At 45.7% G+C, this 17,904-nt stretch overlaps 1 protein-coding gene across 1 annotated transcript in view; it reads left to right on the top strand.

The window, feature by feature from the left end:
- Positions 1–17,904, top strand: part of ascc3 (activating signal cointegrator 1 complex subunit 3) — a 218,626-nt gene that overhangs the window by 118,048 nt on the left and 82,674 nt on the right. Inside the window, exons 12-13 of the mRNA XM_080471968.1 lie at positions 12,824–13,000; positions 14,026–14,097. Of these exons, the coding sequence (XP_080328094.1) occupies positions 12,824–13,000; positions 14,026–14,097 (249 nt within the window). The remainder of the gene's footprint in view (positions 1–12,823; positions 13,001–14,025; positions 14,098–17,904) is intronic.

The raw sequence follows: 17,904 nt of genomic DNA, 5'->3' as shown, positions 1-17,904 counted from the left end.
AAGCAAGTAAAGTCTGGACATCCGTTACGACTGAGGACAACACAAGAAATCTGTTTGTTTTTCCAGAGCTGAAGGTGACCTGGAGGGGCTCTACCTGACGCTGTCTCTTTTAAACATTATGGCCAATAAAGTACAGTGCAGTGTAGTGAGTGGTGGAACAGTCACAAAAACCCGCTGAAAATAAACTCTTTATTCTTGCTAAATTCTGTAAAAACTAACAAATAATTCTACACTTCTTACTGCTTTCAGGACGCCCTGAATGATTTACATTCCCTGTATTTGCTGGTCAACAATTCTTTGCGTTTTGCTTCCCATGGCAGCGTCTTGCAGGAATGAAACGAGCTCCTCGGTGCCTTGAGAATTTAAGAAGAGGCAAACTTAACAATTACTCTGTAATAACAACCTTTTGTTTATTTAGTTTATTTTTTTGGGACCATGTACAAAAACATTAATCTAGAAGGAAAGATGCTGCGTACCAGGTTTTAGCCGGAGCTGGTTTCCATCCGCAGGTTAGTTTATAATGTCAATAGTTCACCGACTGTTTCTTCTTTCATCACAAGACTTGTGTGCAACTTGAAATGTGTCTTTACTTTTTATTATTCTTATGAAATTTCAATGTTGTTTTTTCCAATTATGTCATACGGAGGAGTATTAGTGCCACTGAAGAAAAAAAAAAAAATACATTTAAAATCCTCATGCTCTTAGAGAAAAAAAGGTGAATATTTTTTAATAAATTTTTTATTACATACAAACTGGAGACATCTGTCCCCTCTGGTCCAGCCCTCATCATTTGCCCATGGTTGCCAAAATAATCCCACTAAATCTCATAATTCTGACTATATATGGTTTCTTACTGCTTTTGAACATCTGATGTTACAGAGGATTTCTGGTTGAATATTTTATAAATAGCCTAGGAAGCCCTGGGATCAGTGCCTTTGACCCTCGTCCTCCGTAAGAAGTCAATGAGGAGCGAGGAGGAGCTGCAGGCTGCTCGCTCTCTTCACAGTCTAATGCTGATGTTAACGGCACTGTGTTTCTGAGCGAAGGCCGGTTCTGAAGCAACGTTTCACCACTTCGTCAAACTGCCTGCGATACATTTTATTGAAGCAGTCACATGTGCTGGCTCTCTAGACTTTCTTTCTAAGTGCTCCATGAAAAAATACATCTTGACATTGATTTTTTTACTTTTTTCTCGAAGTGCATGGGGATTTTTTTTAATCCCCAATTTTTCTTCAGTGGCCCTAATAATCTTCCGTAATATCGTACTCCTCGGGAGATTTTGTTGAAGAACATCTGGCTTCAGCTCAGGTTGTCCTGAACCCATAGAGGTGCAGGACCTCTTACTACAGTGAACACAGTGGGAAAGTAGAGCCGGCACTCAGTAGAGCTTATACCTTCCCCAATGCCACATTCGTCACCATGGAAACCAATGGATTACAGGTTATTTGATCCACCACTCCACTCCTTCCATCATTTGAATTGCTTCATGTTGTTGCAATCTTAAAGTCAACTGATGTTCTGTTGTTTCCTATTCTTTGTGCTACTTGTTGGCATGTGATTGGCTGAGAGTAGAGACGGCGGCTGAGAGTAGAGACGGCAGCTAAGAGTAGAGATGGCAGCTGAGAGTAGAGAAGGCGGCTGAGAGTGGAGAAGGTGGCTGAGAGTAGAGAAGGTGGCTGAGAGTAGAGAAGGTGGCTGAGAGTAGAGAAGGTGGCTGAGAGTAGAGACGACGGCGGCTGAGAGAAGAGAAGGCGGCTGAGAGTAGAGGCGGCGGCTGAGAGTAGAGGCGGCGGCTGTAGAGACGGCGGCTGAGAGTAGAGGCGGCGGCTGTAGAGACGGCGGCTGAGAGTAGAGAAGGCGGAGTAGAGAAGGCGGCTGAGAGTAGAGACGGCGGCTGAGAGTAGAGACGGCGGCTGAGAGTAGAGAAGGCGGAGTAGAGACGGCGGCTGTAGAGACGGGGGCTGAGAGTAGAGAAGGCGGCTGAGAGTAGAGGCGGCGGCTGTAGAGACGGCGGCTGAGAGTGGAGACGGCGGCTGAGAGTAGAGAAGGCGGAGTAGAGAAGTCGGCTGAGAGTAGAGACGGCGGCTGAGAGTAGAGACGGCGGCTGAGAGTAGAGAAGGCGGAGTAGAGACGGCGGCTGTAGAGACGGGGGCTGAGAGTAGAGACGGCGGCTGTAGAGACGGCGGCTGAGAGTAGAGATGGCGGCGGGGAGCGGAGTTAGCCGTGTGCTAGCAGACGGCTAACGGCAGCGTTGCTTTCAGTGATGTGTGTATTACCAATGTGGAATGTAAACGTTCAATATGTCACGCATCCCTTTTAGCATTAAAAACCAAAAGCTTCTTCCAAAACCTGGAGGAAACCATCCAGTCATGAAATCGTCACAGTTTGAGCTTTAAGTCATTTTTCTCTCTAAACTAAACTTCCTCACGAGGTGCAGTCTCAACAACTTATACCATTTTAAGTACCTTCTTATTTATCCTGCTGTCATTTAAGCCAGGTGGAGTTCTTTTAAAGAAATGTCTATTTTTATTATTTGAAGGAAGACAGGTTTCTATTTTATATAAAATACAGATGTTATTCTGTTAATTTGGGTTTTTTGCAATAAAAATTAATTGCTAAATAATTACTTTTCAGTGTGATTATATCACAAATAATATGCATCTACTAAAATTCAGGTTCCATGCAGATAGTAAAAACATTGTTTGACACACAGAAAACAAGAGCTGAAGGAAGGGTGAAGGTAATTTGTTCGGCCGGCCCAGCCAGTGAGGAGTTGGTCACCCCACTGTTAATCCATCAGACATTCATTCAAGTCATTGTGTTCCGGCCGTGACCTCTTCTTCCTTCAAGTAATTGTTTTTAAGCAGCTAAACTGAGTTTGTGCTGAGCAGGTCTGAAAGAAAGGGTAAACACACTTCTTCTTATTATTATTATTCGTTGTGGCCTTGGTCTCGGGGTTGATGGGCGGAGAAGCACTGTAAAGTAACTCTGAATAACGACGTCCTCTGCACTGCACAGGAGTCCTTTCTAAACGCATTATAAACACATCGATAACAGAGAAACGTGGAAGTGACATGCTTCTTCATAGAAGCTTTGTGTGACTGTAAAAGCTTTAACGCTTTCATGCTCAAGACATTTCCCAGGTGATTATCACCGGAACAGACTCATTTATCAGGTCCATGTCAAGTTAAAACCCCAGAGGCTTTACTCCCAGGTCTCACTGATAGTCTGACATTTATTGTGAGTAAATTCTGCACAAACAAAGGAAAAATCTCATTTTTTACCCCTGAAATGAAAGATCCTGAATGTAGCTGTAAATATACCATGATCATGTTTTTAAACATGATCATGGTAAATAAGGTAAATAAACTCCACTAAAGTCATTTATGAACTCTGACATTGAAACTGAGTGGAATAGTTTTGGAAAAACTTTAAGTATTCAGATTCTACTAGGGCTGTAGCTTGAGCTGGCGGACTTTCAGGAATACAAAGACCATAATATATATCGTGTGAAAAAACCAATAAAACAACTTAAAACCAGCTCAATTGTCTCTCCTGAGGATTTAGTGTGTAATCTGTAGCTGTGTAATCCACGCAGTTCACTTCACTTTGTAGATTTCAACTGGCTCATTTTACTGGTTAACTGTAAAATAAAAAAGATAAAAGAAAAGAAAATGGATTGACGAGTGCACTCTCAAGAAAATGTGGAATAAATTATAATGCAAGAAATTATGTGAGTGAAAATTAATTAGAGGCATTAATGCATTTTTGTCCCAACTTGCAGGTTGAAACTTCTCGAGGGTCGATGCCATTATCATAATTTATTACTCAAAAACTTTGTAATTAAGCATCAATTCTTCTATTTTGAAATAATGCTAGAAGGAAAAGTTCCACGTGAATGTTTTTATTAGAGAAGTGTTAAAGACAAATGAAGACATTTCACCTAATACCACATTGCTTCCGACTGACCGTCTGATTTTGTGTGTTTTATAGAAATTCTGTCAATTAACTAAATAGCAAAGGTAACGCCACCTCGTATGTACACTGAACAAAGTATAAATGCAACACTTCTGTTTTGCTCCCATTTTTCATGAGCTGAAGCGAATGTTTCAGCAGCTGTCCGGGTGGCTGGTCTCAGACCATCATGGAGGTGGAGGTCCTGGGCTGGTGTGCTTACACCTGGTCTGCGGTGGTGAGGACGGTTGGATGTACTGCCAAATTCTCTGAAACGCCTTTGGAGATGCTCATGATGGAGAAATGAACATTTAATTCACGGGCAACAGCTCTGGTGGACATTCCTGCAAAACTCAAAGGCTGTGACATTCAGTGGCATTGAGCTCAAACTGCACATTTCAGAGTGACCTTTTATTGTGGTCACCCTAAGACACACCTGAGCAACATTCCTGCTGTCTCATCAGCATCTTGATACGTCACACCTGTGAGGTGGGACGGATTATCTCAGCAAAGGAGAAGTGCTCACTAACAGATTTAGACAGATTTGTCAACAATATTTGAGAGAGATAGGTCTTTTGTGTTTATAGAAAATGTTTTAGATCTTTTGAGTTCAGCTCATGAAAAATAGGAGCAAAAACAAAAGTGTTGCCTTTATATTTTTGTTCAGTATAATTTGATTTGAATACTAGGGACCGTAACACCAAGTCTTTTCACTGAATCTCTGGCAGAAAAGAGAAAAGGCCCTGCTTACACAATTTTCAAAAGAAAACGCAAACTTTCGTTGTGATTTGTGTCCGTTTACATGACAACGGTGCTCAGAGTCACTAAAAATGCAACTTTTTGAAAACATCTTCCAAGGTATAACTTTTTCAAAACACTGTGTAAACAGGGAAATACAACGTTTCTGTAATGGTGCTAATGCTCATGCGCACCACAGCTATAGTAATTGTTAATCTGCTCAGCAGATGGACAATAACAGCAAAGTTTCCTCCATGGTGTCATGACTCGCAGTCCATATTCTCCTGATACTTTTATTTTGACAATCCAACTTGGTGGTCTTGCCAATCGAATGTCCGTGTTTTCCTATTGTTAATGTTTAGAGCCCAATGTTTTCTGCACACGTGTGTGCATGTGGTCTTGTTACAAAAACAAACAACAGTGCCTACTAGTGGACCCACATGAAACTACATTGTTTTGAGCATTTCTGCCTTTTCCGTGTGAATGGACATCATTTGCAAAATGTTGCCGTGTAAAAGCAAAACCTTTCTGAAACTAAAATGCAAAAATGATGCGATGTCGCGTCACCTTCCTCACTGCACCACCATGTGGTGCAAAGGGGAATTACAAGGCACAGCTTGGACTCTCCTCGACATCGATAACGAACACCATGTTCGAGCACAGGGGTGTCCATAAGTGCACTTGGCACCAGGACACCCTAGGAGGTCGTTGATAGACTTCGTGGTCGTGTCATCTGATCTCCGGCCACGTGTCTTGGACACTTGGGTGAAGAGAGGGGCAGAGCTGTCAACTGATCACCACCTGGTGGTGAGTTGGATGCGCTGGACGGGGAGGAAGCCGGACAGACTCGGCAGGCCCAAACGTGTCATGAGGGTCTGTTGGGAACGCCTGGCTGAGCCCTCTGTCCACGCAGTCTTCAACTCCCGCCTCCGGGAGAGCTTCTCACGGATTCCGGGGGAGGCTGGAGACATTGAGTCCGAGTGGACTATGTTCTCCACCTCCAATGTTGAAGCTGCTGCTCGGAGCTGTGGTCGCAGGGTCTCTGGTGCCTGTCGTGGCGGCAACCCCCGAACCCGGTGGTTGAAACAGGAAGTAAGGGACGCCGTCAAGCTGAAGAAGGAGTCCTATTGGGCGCTGTTAGCTCATAGGACTCCTGAGGCAGCTGACAGGTACCGGCAGGCCAGGCGGGCCGCAGCCCGGGCCGTGGTGGAGGCAAAAACTCGGGTCTGCTGCCCCCGCGACCCGGCCCCGGATAAGTGGAAAAAAATGAATGGATGGATGATCACCTTCTTTTTAGTTCATTTTCAATAAAATCCCTGCAAACATTGTTTTAAGTTTTCTTCCAGTCAGACAGGAGGAACCAGAGCTCTGTGTGTGTGTGTGTGTGTGTGTGTGTGTGTGTGTGTGTGTGTGTGTGTGTGTGTGTGTGTGTGTGTGTGTGTGTGTGTGTGTGTGTGTGTGTGTGTGTGTGTGTGTGTGTGTGTGTGCGTGCGTGCGTGCGTGCGTGCGTGCGTGCGTGCGTGCGTGCGTGCGTGCGTGCGTGCGTGTGTGTGTCTGTAGGATCTGGGTTGATTTGGACTTCAGAGACTCACTGCAGCATTTCTAGCAAGTCGTGAAGTTTGAGGGGACGAGGAGGAGATATTTGGCTTAACAGGCTCAGTCTTAGTTAATCTTCCCTGTTCTGGTCTCGTGTCTACAGGCTCCTTTTCTTTTTTCTTGAGCGCCGCCTAATAACTGTGAAGATTGTCATTGGACTATTTTTGCTTTGTTAGGATGTCATCATTATAAAAACAGCAACAAGTAGAGAGTGACGCAGACGTTTGTTCAGCTTGTAGATTATTATTTCATTGAAAAGTCAAATAACAGACACAGCTGTTTGTTTGCTGCAATTCCAACTGATCCTGGTGGATGAATTGATGAATCATTATGTATTTACATACGTACACAACAAACTCAGGTTTCTTTAATCCTTTTTTGTTGTGTTCAGTTTAAATATAACAATAACAATATTGTTAACATGAGCTTGGATGTTCATTCTCGTGGCTGCATGTTAACATTGAACTGATGCAAAGTCCTGAATTTGTTGATGTCATCTTGTTGTTGTGCTCTCCTCCCGGCTTCAGTCCCAGTTTGTTATCTGAAACGTTCTTCTGTTTCCTCCTCACATCCCTCAGCTGCGATCGTGAGCTGAGCTTCTTTCCACTGACGCTCTGCTGCGTCGGTATTGGAGCTGTAAGAAGGATCAGGATTCGTCTATCACTTTATTAGAGGAGACAAACAGTTCCTGTGGGCCGTCACCCCGCAGACAAGAAGGCTGACGAGCCGCTAAAGGCTCTTCCATACTTTCCACACACTGCGGATGTGCTTGTGGTTCCATTCATGCTATATTTCGTGGTTCCTGTTGATGCTTTCCAGAACGTAATGATCCCAGAAGTGTTCCCACCTCTGGTGGCGGCGTTCTGCTCCTTTTCTAAGTTTTGATATTTCACTCCAAGAGCTCTGAGCCGTCTGCTGATCTTTATATTCCTTTAAATTGTGATTGTGCAGACGGGGAGGCTGACGGATCTCCTCACATAGTCACCCCTCAAAGGAGGCATCTGTTGTCCTTGTTGTTGTTGTTGTTGTTGTTGACCTTGGTGTTGGTTGACCTTGGTGTTGGTTGCTCTGGCACATGCTCAGTCTCAAACATCGGGCTGCGTGCAGTAGACGGTAGAGGGTAGAGGAGTCTGCAGATCCTGCTGCTCGGGGATGGATGACTACATTTACATCACATGAACTCACCTAGAAACTCCGACTGTGAACGAGCCTCAACTGCTGTTTCACTCCACTCAGCTCTCACCTCACTGCAGCTCACTCCAGCACTCTCCGAGAGACCTGCTCCTCCTCCTCCTCCTCCTCCTCATTCTCCTCCTCCCTGTCCCCCTCTTCCTCTTCCTCCTCCTCCTCATTCTCCTCCTCCCTGTCCCCCTCTTCCTCTTCCTCCTCCTCCTCATTCTCCTCCTCCCTGTCCCCCTCTTGTTCCTCCTCCTCCTCCTCCTCCTCTTCCTCCCTGTCCTCCTCTTCTTCCTCGTCCTCCTCCTCGTCGTCCTCCTCTTCCTCCCTGTCCCCCTCTTTTTCCTCTTCCTCCTCTTCCCCCTCCCTCTTCTTCAACTCCTCTTTTTTTTTCCTTCTTCCTACCTCTCCTCCTCCTCCTCCTCCTCCTCCCTGTCCTCCTCCTCCTCCTCCCTGTCCTCCTCCTCCTCCTCCTCCTCCTCCTCCTCCTCCTCCTCCCTGTCCTCCTCCTCTTCCTCCTCGTCCTCCTCCTCCTCCTCCTCCTCTTCCTCCCTGTCCCCCTCTTTTTCCTCTTCCTCCTCTTCCTCTTCTCCCTCCCTCTTCTTCAACTCCTCTTTTTTTTCCTTCTTCCTACCTCTCCTCCTCCTCCTCCTCCTCCTCCTCCTCCTCCTCCTCCCTGTCCTCCTCCTCTTCCTCCTCCTCCTCCTCCTCCTCCTCCTCCTCCTCCTCCTCCTCCTCCTCATTACCACACCTGACAGACGTGAGTAATTGATTGTGTAGAAGGAGTCACTGCGGCTGCTGCTGATGCTCTCGGTAGCTTAAGTTTGCCTCCTCAGACACATTAATATGGAAATCCCTGTAAACTAAATGATATTTGTCCCTCTTTTCATGTTAATGCAGTCCAGCCGAGCCGCTTGAGGCTTTGATGTTTATGCTCGGGATCTCTTTGGTTCGGCTGCGTCTCATCGGCCACCACCAATTATGTTTCACGCTTTGGATAAAAGTCCCTGTGACCTGCACAACAAAGCCTCTGCAGCGATGCTCTGTGGTCCGACGTCTTCTTCACGGCGTGATGTTTGAGGAGCGTCTGCTCCCCGCCAGCTTCAAGGCAGGCCTCTTATAATTAGGTGCATTAAGAGCTTTCCTGTGATTTTCAATGGCTGCTGTGTGTGTGTGTGTGTGTGTGTGTGTGTGTGTGTGTGTGTGTGTGTGTGTGTGTGTGTGTGTGTGTGTGTGTGTGTGTGTGTGTGTGTGTGTGTGTGTGTGTGTGTGTGTGTGTGTGTGTGTGTGTGTGTGTGTGTGTGTGTGTGTGTGTGTGTGTGTGTGTGTGTGTGTGTGTGTGTGTCAGACGCGTCCCTCTTCAGAGCTCCACACAGGGAATGTTTGCAGCTTTAGAGCTTCTCATCATGGAAACAGTGTTTCACAGAATCCCTGTCGGATTTAGAAAAATGTTAAAGAATTTAACTGTGAGAGAAAATTCTGTTTGAACCAAAGAAATGGGTCAGAAATGAGGAAGAGTCGAATGAGATTTATTAAAATCTCTAAATTGTCTTCATGTCTTGCTTTTACTTTGTAAAGTCACTTTTTCTACCTTTGTAATAAATAATGTAATTCTGTAAAACATAAAAGAAAAACTCATGTTACAGTTTTTGTATCAAACTCCATTACTGAAGTGTTTTTTCATTGTTGTGCAGTTAGTGAATATTTCAGCTGAACAGGAGTCATTATCAACAACAATAACTCTGTCCTCATAGTGTGCGTGCGTGCGTGCGTGCGTGCGTGCGTGCGTGCGTGCGTGCGTGCGTGCGTGCGTGCGTGCCTAACAGGAAGCCTCCAGGGACTGATCAGGTGTATCTGGAGCTGCTCGCCTCCTCCCGGAGCTCCTCTCTCTTAACATTAGTGTTCGGATGCATCTCAGTGTGTTCAGACCACAGCGGACTTCACAGATCAGCACACTGTCTAATTTTCATATCCTGACCTATTAATTTTATTTTCTCCAACTCATTAGCCTCTGTCCTTGGGGTAATCGTGAATTCAGCTGTTAATCACAGATTCCCTTATGTTGTCGTAAATTGTTTTACGAGTCTTCAGTCCTGACGGATGACGGGTTCCGCAGCGCCCTGGCAGAGCGGCACTTAAAACTGGTATTTGTGCGCAGTAAAAGGTAACGTGCACCATCGGACTCCCTGCATGTTGAACATGATGCACACCTGCAGAGTGGAGCTCTGGTAGCGGTGTGGGGTGAGGCAGGGAAGGGGGAGGGGAGGGGAGGCGGGGGCCCGGTGTGCCGGCAGGGAATGGTTAGGTCTTATCTTGATGGGAAGCTTTGACAGGTACTGCATCACATTAAAGGCCTTACCAATCTTCCCTGTCACTTCCAGCAGGAAGCTCATAGATAGCCAACTACCAACACACACACACACACACACACACACACACACACACACACACACCCTCGTTTCCTCTCTCCTCTCACCCACGTTGGTACGCAACATATTGAATTTTTCGTTGAGTTTTCAGAGACAAATTAAAAACAGTACATGAGTGAGATGTCTCTCTTTGACTCACCAGTCAAGGTCAGAGAAGATCAGAAGCTCATTTCCACTCAGACTTCAAATCTGAAGTTTTCTTTGGTTTAAATGAAAGAAGACGTGCTGCTGTTCATCACCTCAGTCCCAACGGGGGAATCATACATGTTTTCAATGACATGGGATTCAGGCCCACTCAATGTATTTGAAGGGGAGGAGGCAGGCGGTGGGAGGATGTAGGCAGTGGGAGGATGTAGGCAGTGAGAGGAGGCAGGCGGTGGGAGGATGTAGGCAGTGGGAGGATGTAGGCAGTGGGAGGAGGTAGGCGGTGGGAGGAGGTAGGCGGTGGGAGGATGTAGGCAGTGGGAGGAGGCAGGCGGTGGGAGGATGTAGGCAGTGGGAGGATGTAGGCAGTGGGAGGAGGTAGGCGGTGGGAGGAGGTAGGCAGTGGGAGGAGGTAGGCGGTGGGAGGAGGTAGGCAGTGGGAGGAGGTAGGCGGTGGGAGGAGGTAGGCGGTGGGAGGAGGTAGGCGGTGGGAGGAGGTAGGCGGTGGGAGGAGGTAGGCAGTGGGAGGATGTAGGCGGTGGGAGGATGTAGGCGGTGGGAGGATGTAGGCGGTGGGAGGAGGCAGGCGGTGGGAGGAGGCAGGCGGTGGGAGGAGGTAGGCAGTGGGAGGAGGTAGGCGGTGGGAGGAGGTAGGCGGTGGGAGGAGGTAGGCGGTGGGAGGAGGTAGGCGGTGGGAGGATGTAGGCGGTGGGAGGAGGTAGGCGGTGGTAGGATGTAGGCGGTGGGAGGAGGCAGGCGGTGGGAGGAGGTAGGCGGTGGGAGGAGGCAGGCGGTGGGAGGAGGTAGGCGGTGGGAGGAGGTAGGCGGTGGTAGGATGTAGGCGGTGGGAGGAGGTAGGCGGTGGTAGGATGTAGGCGGTGGGAGGAGGCAGGCGGTGGGAGGAGGTAGGCGGTGGGAGGAGGTAGGCGGTGGTAGGATGTAGGCGGTGGGAGGAGGTAGGCGGTGGGAGGAGGCAGGCGGTGGTAGGATGTAGGCGGTGGGAGGAGGTAGGCGGTGGTAGGATGTAGGCGGTGGGAGGAGGCAGGCGGTGGGAGGAGGTAGGCGGTGGGAGGAGGTAGGCAGTGGGAGGAGGCAATTTGGTGGTCGTTTTAGTGATTCTAGGCGGCGCTAGAGAGCACATTTTGGACCTCTGGGGGTGAACTTATACATTTTATAAAGGATTTCGCCAGTCTTGATCAGCGTGCTAGATTTGGTGAGTTTTGGAGTGTGTTTAAATTTGGGTTCATTTACATGTAAGAAGAAGAAGAAACATTACTCATTCAATAGGGTCTTTGCCTTCGAAGGAGACGAGTCATGTCGGTGTTGGAACCCGGCTTTGGGCCTGCTGGTTCCTCCTGGTCCGTTGTTCCTGAGCTTGGTTGTCTAAAAAGGTCTCAAGACAGCCAGATCCGTTTTACCATTTATTTGAGTAAATGTAGCCAAATGCAATGAGCAGCGCTGGCCACCAGGTGGACTCACGCAGGAGCACACCCAAAGCGTGTCGAACTTCCCAGGATCGACAGTTTTCTTCTGGGCGTCCCCCCCCCCCCCCCCCCCCCCCCCCCCCCCCCCCCCCCCCGACATTGGGTTGGTCTTTTAGCAACTGGTCAACTTGGTATTGACGTCTGTTACCAACCAAAATCGGACGTGTGATAAAACTGTGTGTTGTTTTTCACGGAGATGATATCAAAGCAAACTAATGAGTCCAGGATGTTTCTCTCGTTCTTATCTCAAGGTCACAGTGACCCCCGAGCAAGAGCCTCCTGCAGGTGTATCACGTAACTGCTGCAGAGTCACCAGGACACCTGCAGCAGTTACGTCAGTCCCTTATAATAACAGCAGCTTTTCTAACTGAATGAGTGGAAAAAGAAGTTTTTCTTCTCCTTTAAGTTTCCTCTGTGGACGGGACTGGACCCTCTGGTGGGCTGCCTGTCGCCTGTCCACCTTACTACACTGATAGCCAAACCTCCTTTGACTTAGAAGCAGTGTCCAGTCACAACATCAACCAGAGACCAGATGACAGAATGATCCGACCTGGAGATTACATCCAACACAATGATCCGACCTGGAGATTACATCCAACACAATGATCCGACCTGGAGATTACATCCAACACAGTGATCGGACCTGGAGATTACATCCAACACAGTGATCGGACCTGGAGATTACATCCAACACAATGACCCGACCTGGAGATTACATCCAACACAGTGATCGGACCTGGAGATTACATCCAACACAATGACCCGACCTGGAGATTACATCCAACACAGTGATCGGACCTGGAGATTACATCCAACACAGTGATTTAAACTCACATAATTTACAGACAGGACAGGACAAGAAGCAAAGCTCTGAAACGTCTTGTGCTGTTAAAACTCTACAAGCTTTTTACTTGTTAAAAACGTTCAGATCAGACCTGGAGAATGTGGGACAGGAAGTCATGCTATTGGCTGTAAAACACCCGACTTTCTGAATTGTTTGAACGACGAGTCTTATTTTTAAACTAAAATTAGTCGAGTATGTCACAAACCGTGCAGCCATTTCATATCAGCTTCAAGGCATGAATCCAATCGACATGTTGGTGATGTTTAATAATCCCTCAGAGATTCATTGCTTCTCGTTAATCTGTGATGGACGTAACTTTGCTTTTGTCTCTTTGAATTTCAATTTTCCAAATTTCCTTTTTTTTATTGAAAGTGACCTGTGAGTAAAGTCATTATTATGTAAACTCCTTGTTCCTGCAGCTTTTCCTTTGGTCTAACAGCAGCTCTTGTTTCTGTCAGGTGGAGTCCACTCAGAGTATGATCCGGATCCTGGGACTGTCAGCCACCCTGCCCAACTACCTCGACGTGGCCACCTTCCTCCACGTCAACCCTTACATCGGCCTCTTCTTCTTCGACAGTCGCTTCAGGCCGGTGCCCCTCGGCCAGACCTTCGTGGGCATCAAATCCACCAACAAGGTAAGTGAACGGGGATCTGGAAGTGGCTGCGCTGCTACAATGCAGAATGAAAGATAAGGGGGTATATGCCATATACTCTCGTATACCCTGGATTACACCACTGCTGTCAATGGAATGATCTGATTGGGTGGTCCTGTAGAGAGAAACTTATTTTTAGAACATACTCAATATAATACAAATAATCCAGCACAAATGTACACATACAAATGTTCTTTCAAACACACACAGAGGAAAATATAATCCGATGTGTTTCAGGAAACACTGGGGTCGCATGTAAACTTATCGAAACAGAAAACAGATAATAATACATTAATAACACAGAAAAATGTGTAATAATAATTTACAATACAAAATAATCATTAAATAAATACATAAATTAAAAATACATTTGAGAAAAACGGTCTAGATGTAAACTAAATACATGAAATGAACCAAAACCAAGTAAAGAATTAGAGAAAGGAATTTATGAAATATGAAATTACATTATATGAAAAACTTTGCATAATTAACTAAGTACATACATTAAGAATACCTAAAATATCAAACTTGAAGGGACATTGTATGAAATAAAAAAACAAATAATCAAAAGACTAGAAAATAATAAACCAAACGAGCAGTTCAAATCTTCCCTGAACAGAAGGTTTGAGCTTCCATCAATCATGTGCACTCTGCCAGCCGGCCTCCAGTCCTCAGTGAAGAGGTTCACAGGCAAGAACTCTAATGAGGAAAAGCAGTGTCACTCTCAGTTTGTGTCTCTACACGTATAGGAATAAATATAAACGCTCTCCCTGAGGACCTGAGTGCGTCTGCATCTCTCACAAGAAGCAGAACTGATAAATAATTTGCACTTTGACCATTCCAAACTAAAAAACAGTAAGAGAGTCTTGAAATGGATTTCTAAAAGCTGAGTAATACAAGCTCCCAAAATGTTACAGTGACAAGCTCAGAAAGAAGCACCTCACACCAACCAGTAGGTAATAAAAGCCTGGATTAGAATGATGACTGACAATAATCTCTGACCTCAGATCCAGCAGATGCACGACACGGAGGAGGTCTGCTACAACAAAGTCCTGGAGCAGGTGAAAGCAGGACATCAGGTGAGATGTGTGTGTGTGTGTGTGTGAGAGTGGAGACGATCGAGTGTGTCCACGTTTACATGATGTTGTGACCATATTGTGCGACAGCATGTTTACTCCCTAAACAGGAAGGTCGACCTGCATCAGCGGCATTTACTCTGGTTTCCTGTCAAAGGTTTGACTATTAGCATCGTCAGTGAGTGTGTGACGGGCTCTTCTGTTGCTCCTGTGATGGACCGGCGACGTCCCAACATTTGAAGGATGTTGTGATACAACAGCTAATCCGTCCCTCAGGGGATCAGGGAGACCACGTCCACACCGGGACTAAAACATCTCAAAAGGTTTTCCAGACACGAACAAAGAAATCTGTCTCTCCACACTGGATGTTAAAACCAACACATTTATATTAGAGGCTCTAATGAGCTCACACCACGACCACCATTAAACTTCTGCACGCCCATTTAATCAAACTAAACCCGTCTCCATGTGGACCAGGTCTTTTTTGGATTTCGAATGCGGTTGCACACGAGCCAGTTTGTTCTCTTCGTTTTCACAGTCCAGCCATCTGAACTGCGATGGCTCCTCCACATACACTTCCACAGCACCGATTCTGAAGAGACACAAGTTCAATAATGAAAAGAAGAAGTTCCCAGACAGCTGAGATCAACATATCAGCTCTGAAACAGGAAGGCTGACATCCACTTCCTGCTGGGTGTTCATCACGACTGCAGTTACTGTGGATGATGCTCAGATGCCACAGTAAATACTTCTTCTGCACATGCTCAGTAGATGGACAGTGACTCCCTGTTAATATTCTTCTGGGAGGTTTTATCAAGTTTTACCCATTGTGAATGTTTATAGTGTATTCTTCTCCGTGGACGTGTGTGTGCTTTCATTACAAAAACAACCAACAGCGCCAACTTGTGGCCTGGCATGCTAACTACATCATTTTCAGCATTTCTGCTGTTTCCATGGAAACAGCCATCATTTTCAAAACATTGTTGTGTAAACGCAAACCCTTTCTGAAACACAAACGATGCATTTTAAGGTGAAATGTTTCTGTGTCAATGGGGCCTGAAGCTAACTGCAGGGTTGGGTTCCTTCTAGCCTGATACTCCCATTACTGCTTTTTATTGCTCTGCTTCGCTCATTCAGCCTTCTGTCTTTGCCATAATCACCAAACCGAAGAGCGGCTCTGGTGTGGCGTCACAATTCACTCCGCTGCTCCTGGAAAACATTTTTCACACAAGTTTTTCCATGAATAGGAAATCCGGCAGTAAATATTTCTGTGAAGCATTTGGAGTGAACACCTGCTATCTGAAGTCTCTCTCGGCCTTATCTCCCCCCTCCTACCACCCCCCCACCCCCCACCCCCCCCCCCCCACCCCCCACCCCCCCCCCCCCCCCGGGCCCGCGGGGAACAGCAGAGCTGTGAATGCGGACTTTAGCGTTTAGCTCCCATCTGCTACAGCAGCGCGGCTCCCTATTGAGCGCTGTTGTTATCCTGACTGCATCACTTTATTGCAAATGCACACACATCCACACTCCACTTTTTCTCTCTTGCTTCCATCCGTTCCCTCAGAGACACACTTAATATGAGTCTTTCTGCAGCCCTGGAGATCGTGTAAGCCACCTGGATTCTGCACCGCGGACAACTTTTTTTATCGAGGCGCCACAATGCCGAGGTCCAGCTCGTGGCCACAGCAGTGGAGGGCCTCTCCAGCTCCACGCTATATTAAACTGTCAAGAAGTGGCTGTGACATATATTAATTTCATCTGGGAGGATGTGATGGATGAAATTTCCTTTATGATTTTCCTACCGCCCTCCTGGTGGAGAAGCCTGCTCGCTAGAAAGAAGTTTAATAAGCTGAGAGGCTGGCGGATACTCGCAGACAAGGTTCCCACACAGAGCTCAGCGGTGCTGATAAAACACCTTCGGTAAATAACATTTGCTGCAGCAGTCTCTCCAGACCCGCCTTGTAGGAGCACAGCCTGTTTGTCCTGACGTGAAATCACAGAAGAAAGCAATCAGTCTTTATTTGTACTTCCAGATGAAAGAGTACAGCGAGTGGCCTTCATTCATTCCATATTTTCATTCAATTTGAGTTAAATTGACATTACAAAACTGAAACGGCACATAGAGGTTGGTTTTATGTACAGCCTTTACTTCAGCCAGGTGTTGAAGTGCAGATTCTAAAACATTGATACTTACAGTTCTGAGTCTGGATAACTTCTCCTGTTAAAATGTCAATATTGACTTTTTTGTTCATATTTTCAGATAAATGGTTGCTAGTTGATGGAAGGTAGAAGTTATTTCACTATTGACCTTGTAGTGATTTCATCCTGAACACGGGGCACCAATTATCTTCAGTTTTGGTAGTTTGGCTCTGGATGATGATCAATAATTATTGGAGATGTCTAGTTATTGTTTTATCAAAAATGTTATCTGATCTGAATCAGATACGTCAGAGCTCCACCTGTTTAACAGAACATTCTAGCCAATTCACTTCTATCAGTCTCATAAGATATACTAAACAATTCATTATTGTTTTTAAATTAGGGATTTGAATTAATAGTTCAATTAATTACAATTACCAGAATGAACAGTAACGCTTGAAGGATTTTGGAGTTCTTGACACAGAAGAGTCGACATTTCATTCACCTTTGTGCTCGTTAATAAAACAGCAAGTCTGATTCCAAAAATTACATTTATTTACAATGAAAACAAATAAAACACAGATTCTAACTACCTATATACAGCTGCGTGCGTGTGTGTGTGTGTGTGTGTGTGTGTGTGTGTGTGTGTGTGTGTGTGTGTGTGTGTGTGTGTGTGTGTGTGTGTGCGTGCGTGCGTGCGTGCGTGCGTGCGTGCGTGCGTGCGTGCGTGCGTGCGTGCGTGCGTGCGTGCGTCAAATTTGTAGAATGAGTTGATGTGAAGGTGATTTGTTGTAAAAGGTCTGGAGGGTCAGACGGTGTTCAGTTACTGTGTGATGTTGTCTCTGATGTGAAACGTGTAGGTTGGTAGTTAACTAGTTAGTAAAGCAGAGATTAGCATGCAGACCCTGTGTGTGTGTGTGGCAGAGCTAACGTCGGTTTACAGGTTGATAACTACTCCTGATATCCAGAATCTAATATCATGATCAGTAGAACTCAATCACTGTAATAGAATCAACACATCTTCATAAAAGTTAAACAGTTCTGTGCAGAGCAACTAAATATCTCATCATTCTTCAAAGATTTCAAGGACGTGGGAACTACTGGGCAGTTACCTCATTTGGTTGTTGTTATGTTTGGTTGTTGTTGAGTTTGGTTGTTGTCGAGTTTGGTTGTTGTTGTGTTTGGTTGTTGTTATGTTTGGTTGTTGTTATGTTTGGTTGTTGTTGAGTTTGGTTGTTGTCGAGTTTGGTTGTTGTCGAGTTTGGTTGTTGTTGTGTTTGGTTGTTGTTATGTTTGGTTGTTGTTGAGTTTGGTTGTTGTCGAGTTTGGTTGTTGTTGTGTTTGGTTGTTGTTATGTTTGGTTGTTGTTATGTTTGGTTGTTGTTGAGTTTGGTTGTTGTTATGTTTGGTTGTTGTTGAGTTTGGTTGTTGTTGAGTTTGGTTGTTGTTGAGTTTGGTTGTTGTTGTGTTTGGTTGTTGTTATGTTTGGTTGTTGTTGAGTTTGGTTGTTGTTGTGTTTGGTTGTTGTCGAGTTTGGTTGTTGTTGAGTCGTTGACAATACTGCTTATTCTGTGACTGAATGAAAATGAAAAAGAAAATGATGATTAAGATTTAATTTTAAAAATCAAATAGAGCAAATAGAGACCAAAATTCATTTAGAATTGTCAAATT

The sequence above is a fragment of the Lipophrys pholis genome (genome assembly GCF_963383615.2).
Source record: "Lipophrys pholis genome assembly, chromosome: 9".
Taxonomy (NCBI): domain Eukaryota; kingdom Metazoa; phylum Chordata; class Actinopteri; order Blenniiformes; family Blenniidae; genus Lipophrys; species Lipophrys pholis.
The sequence above is the reverse complement of the archived record's forward strand: the minus strand, read 5'-3'. Positions and strand labels throughout refer to the sequence as shown.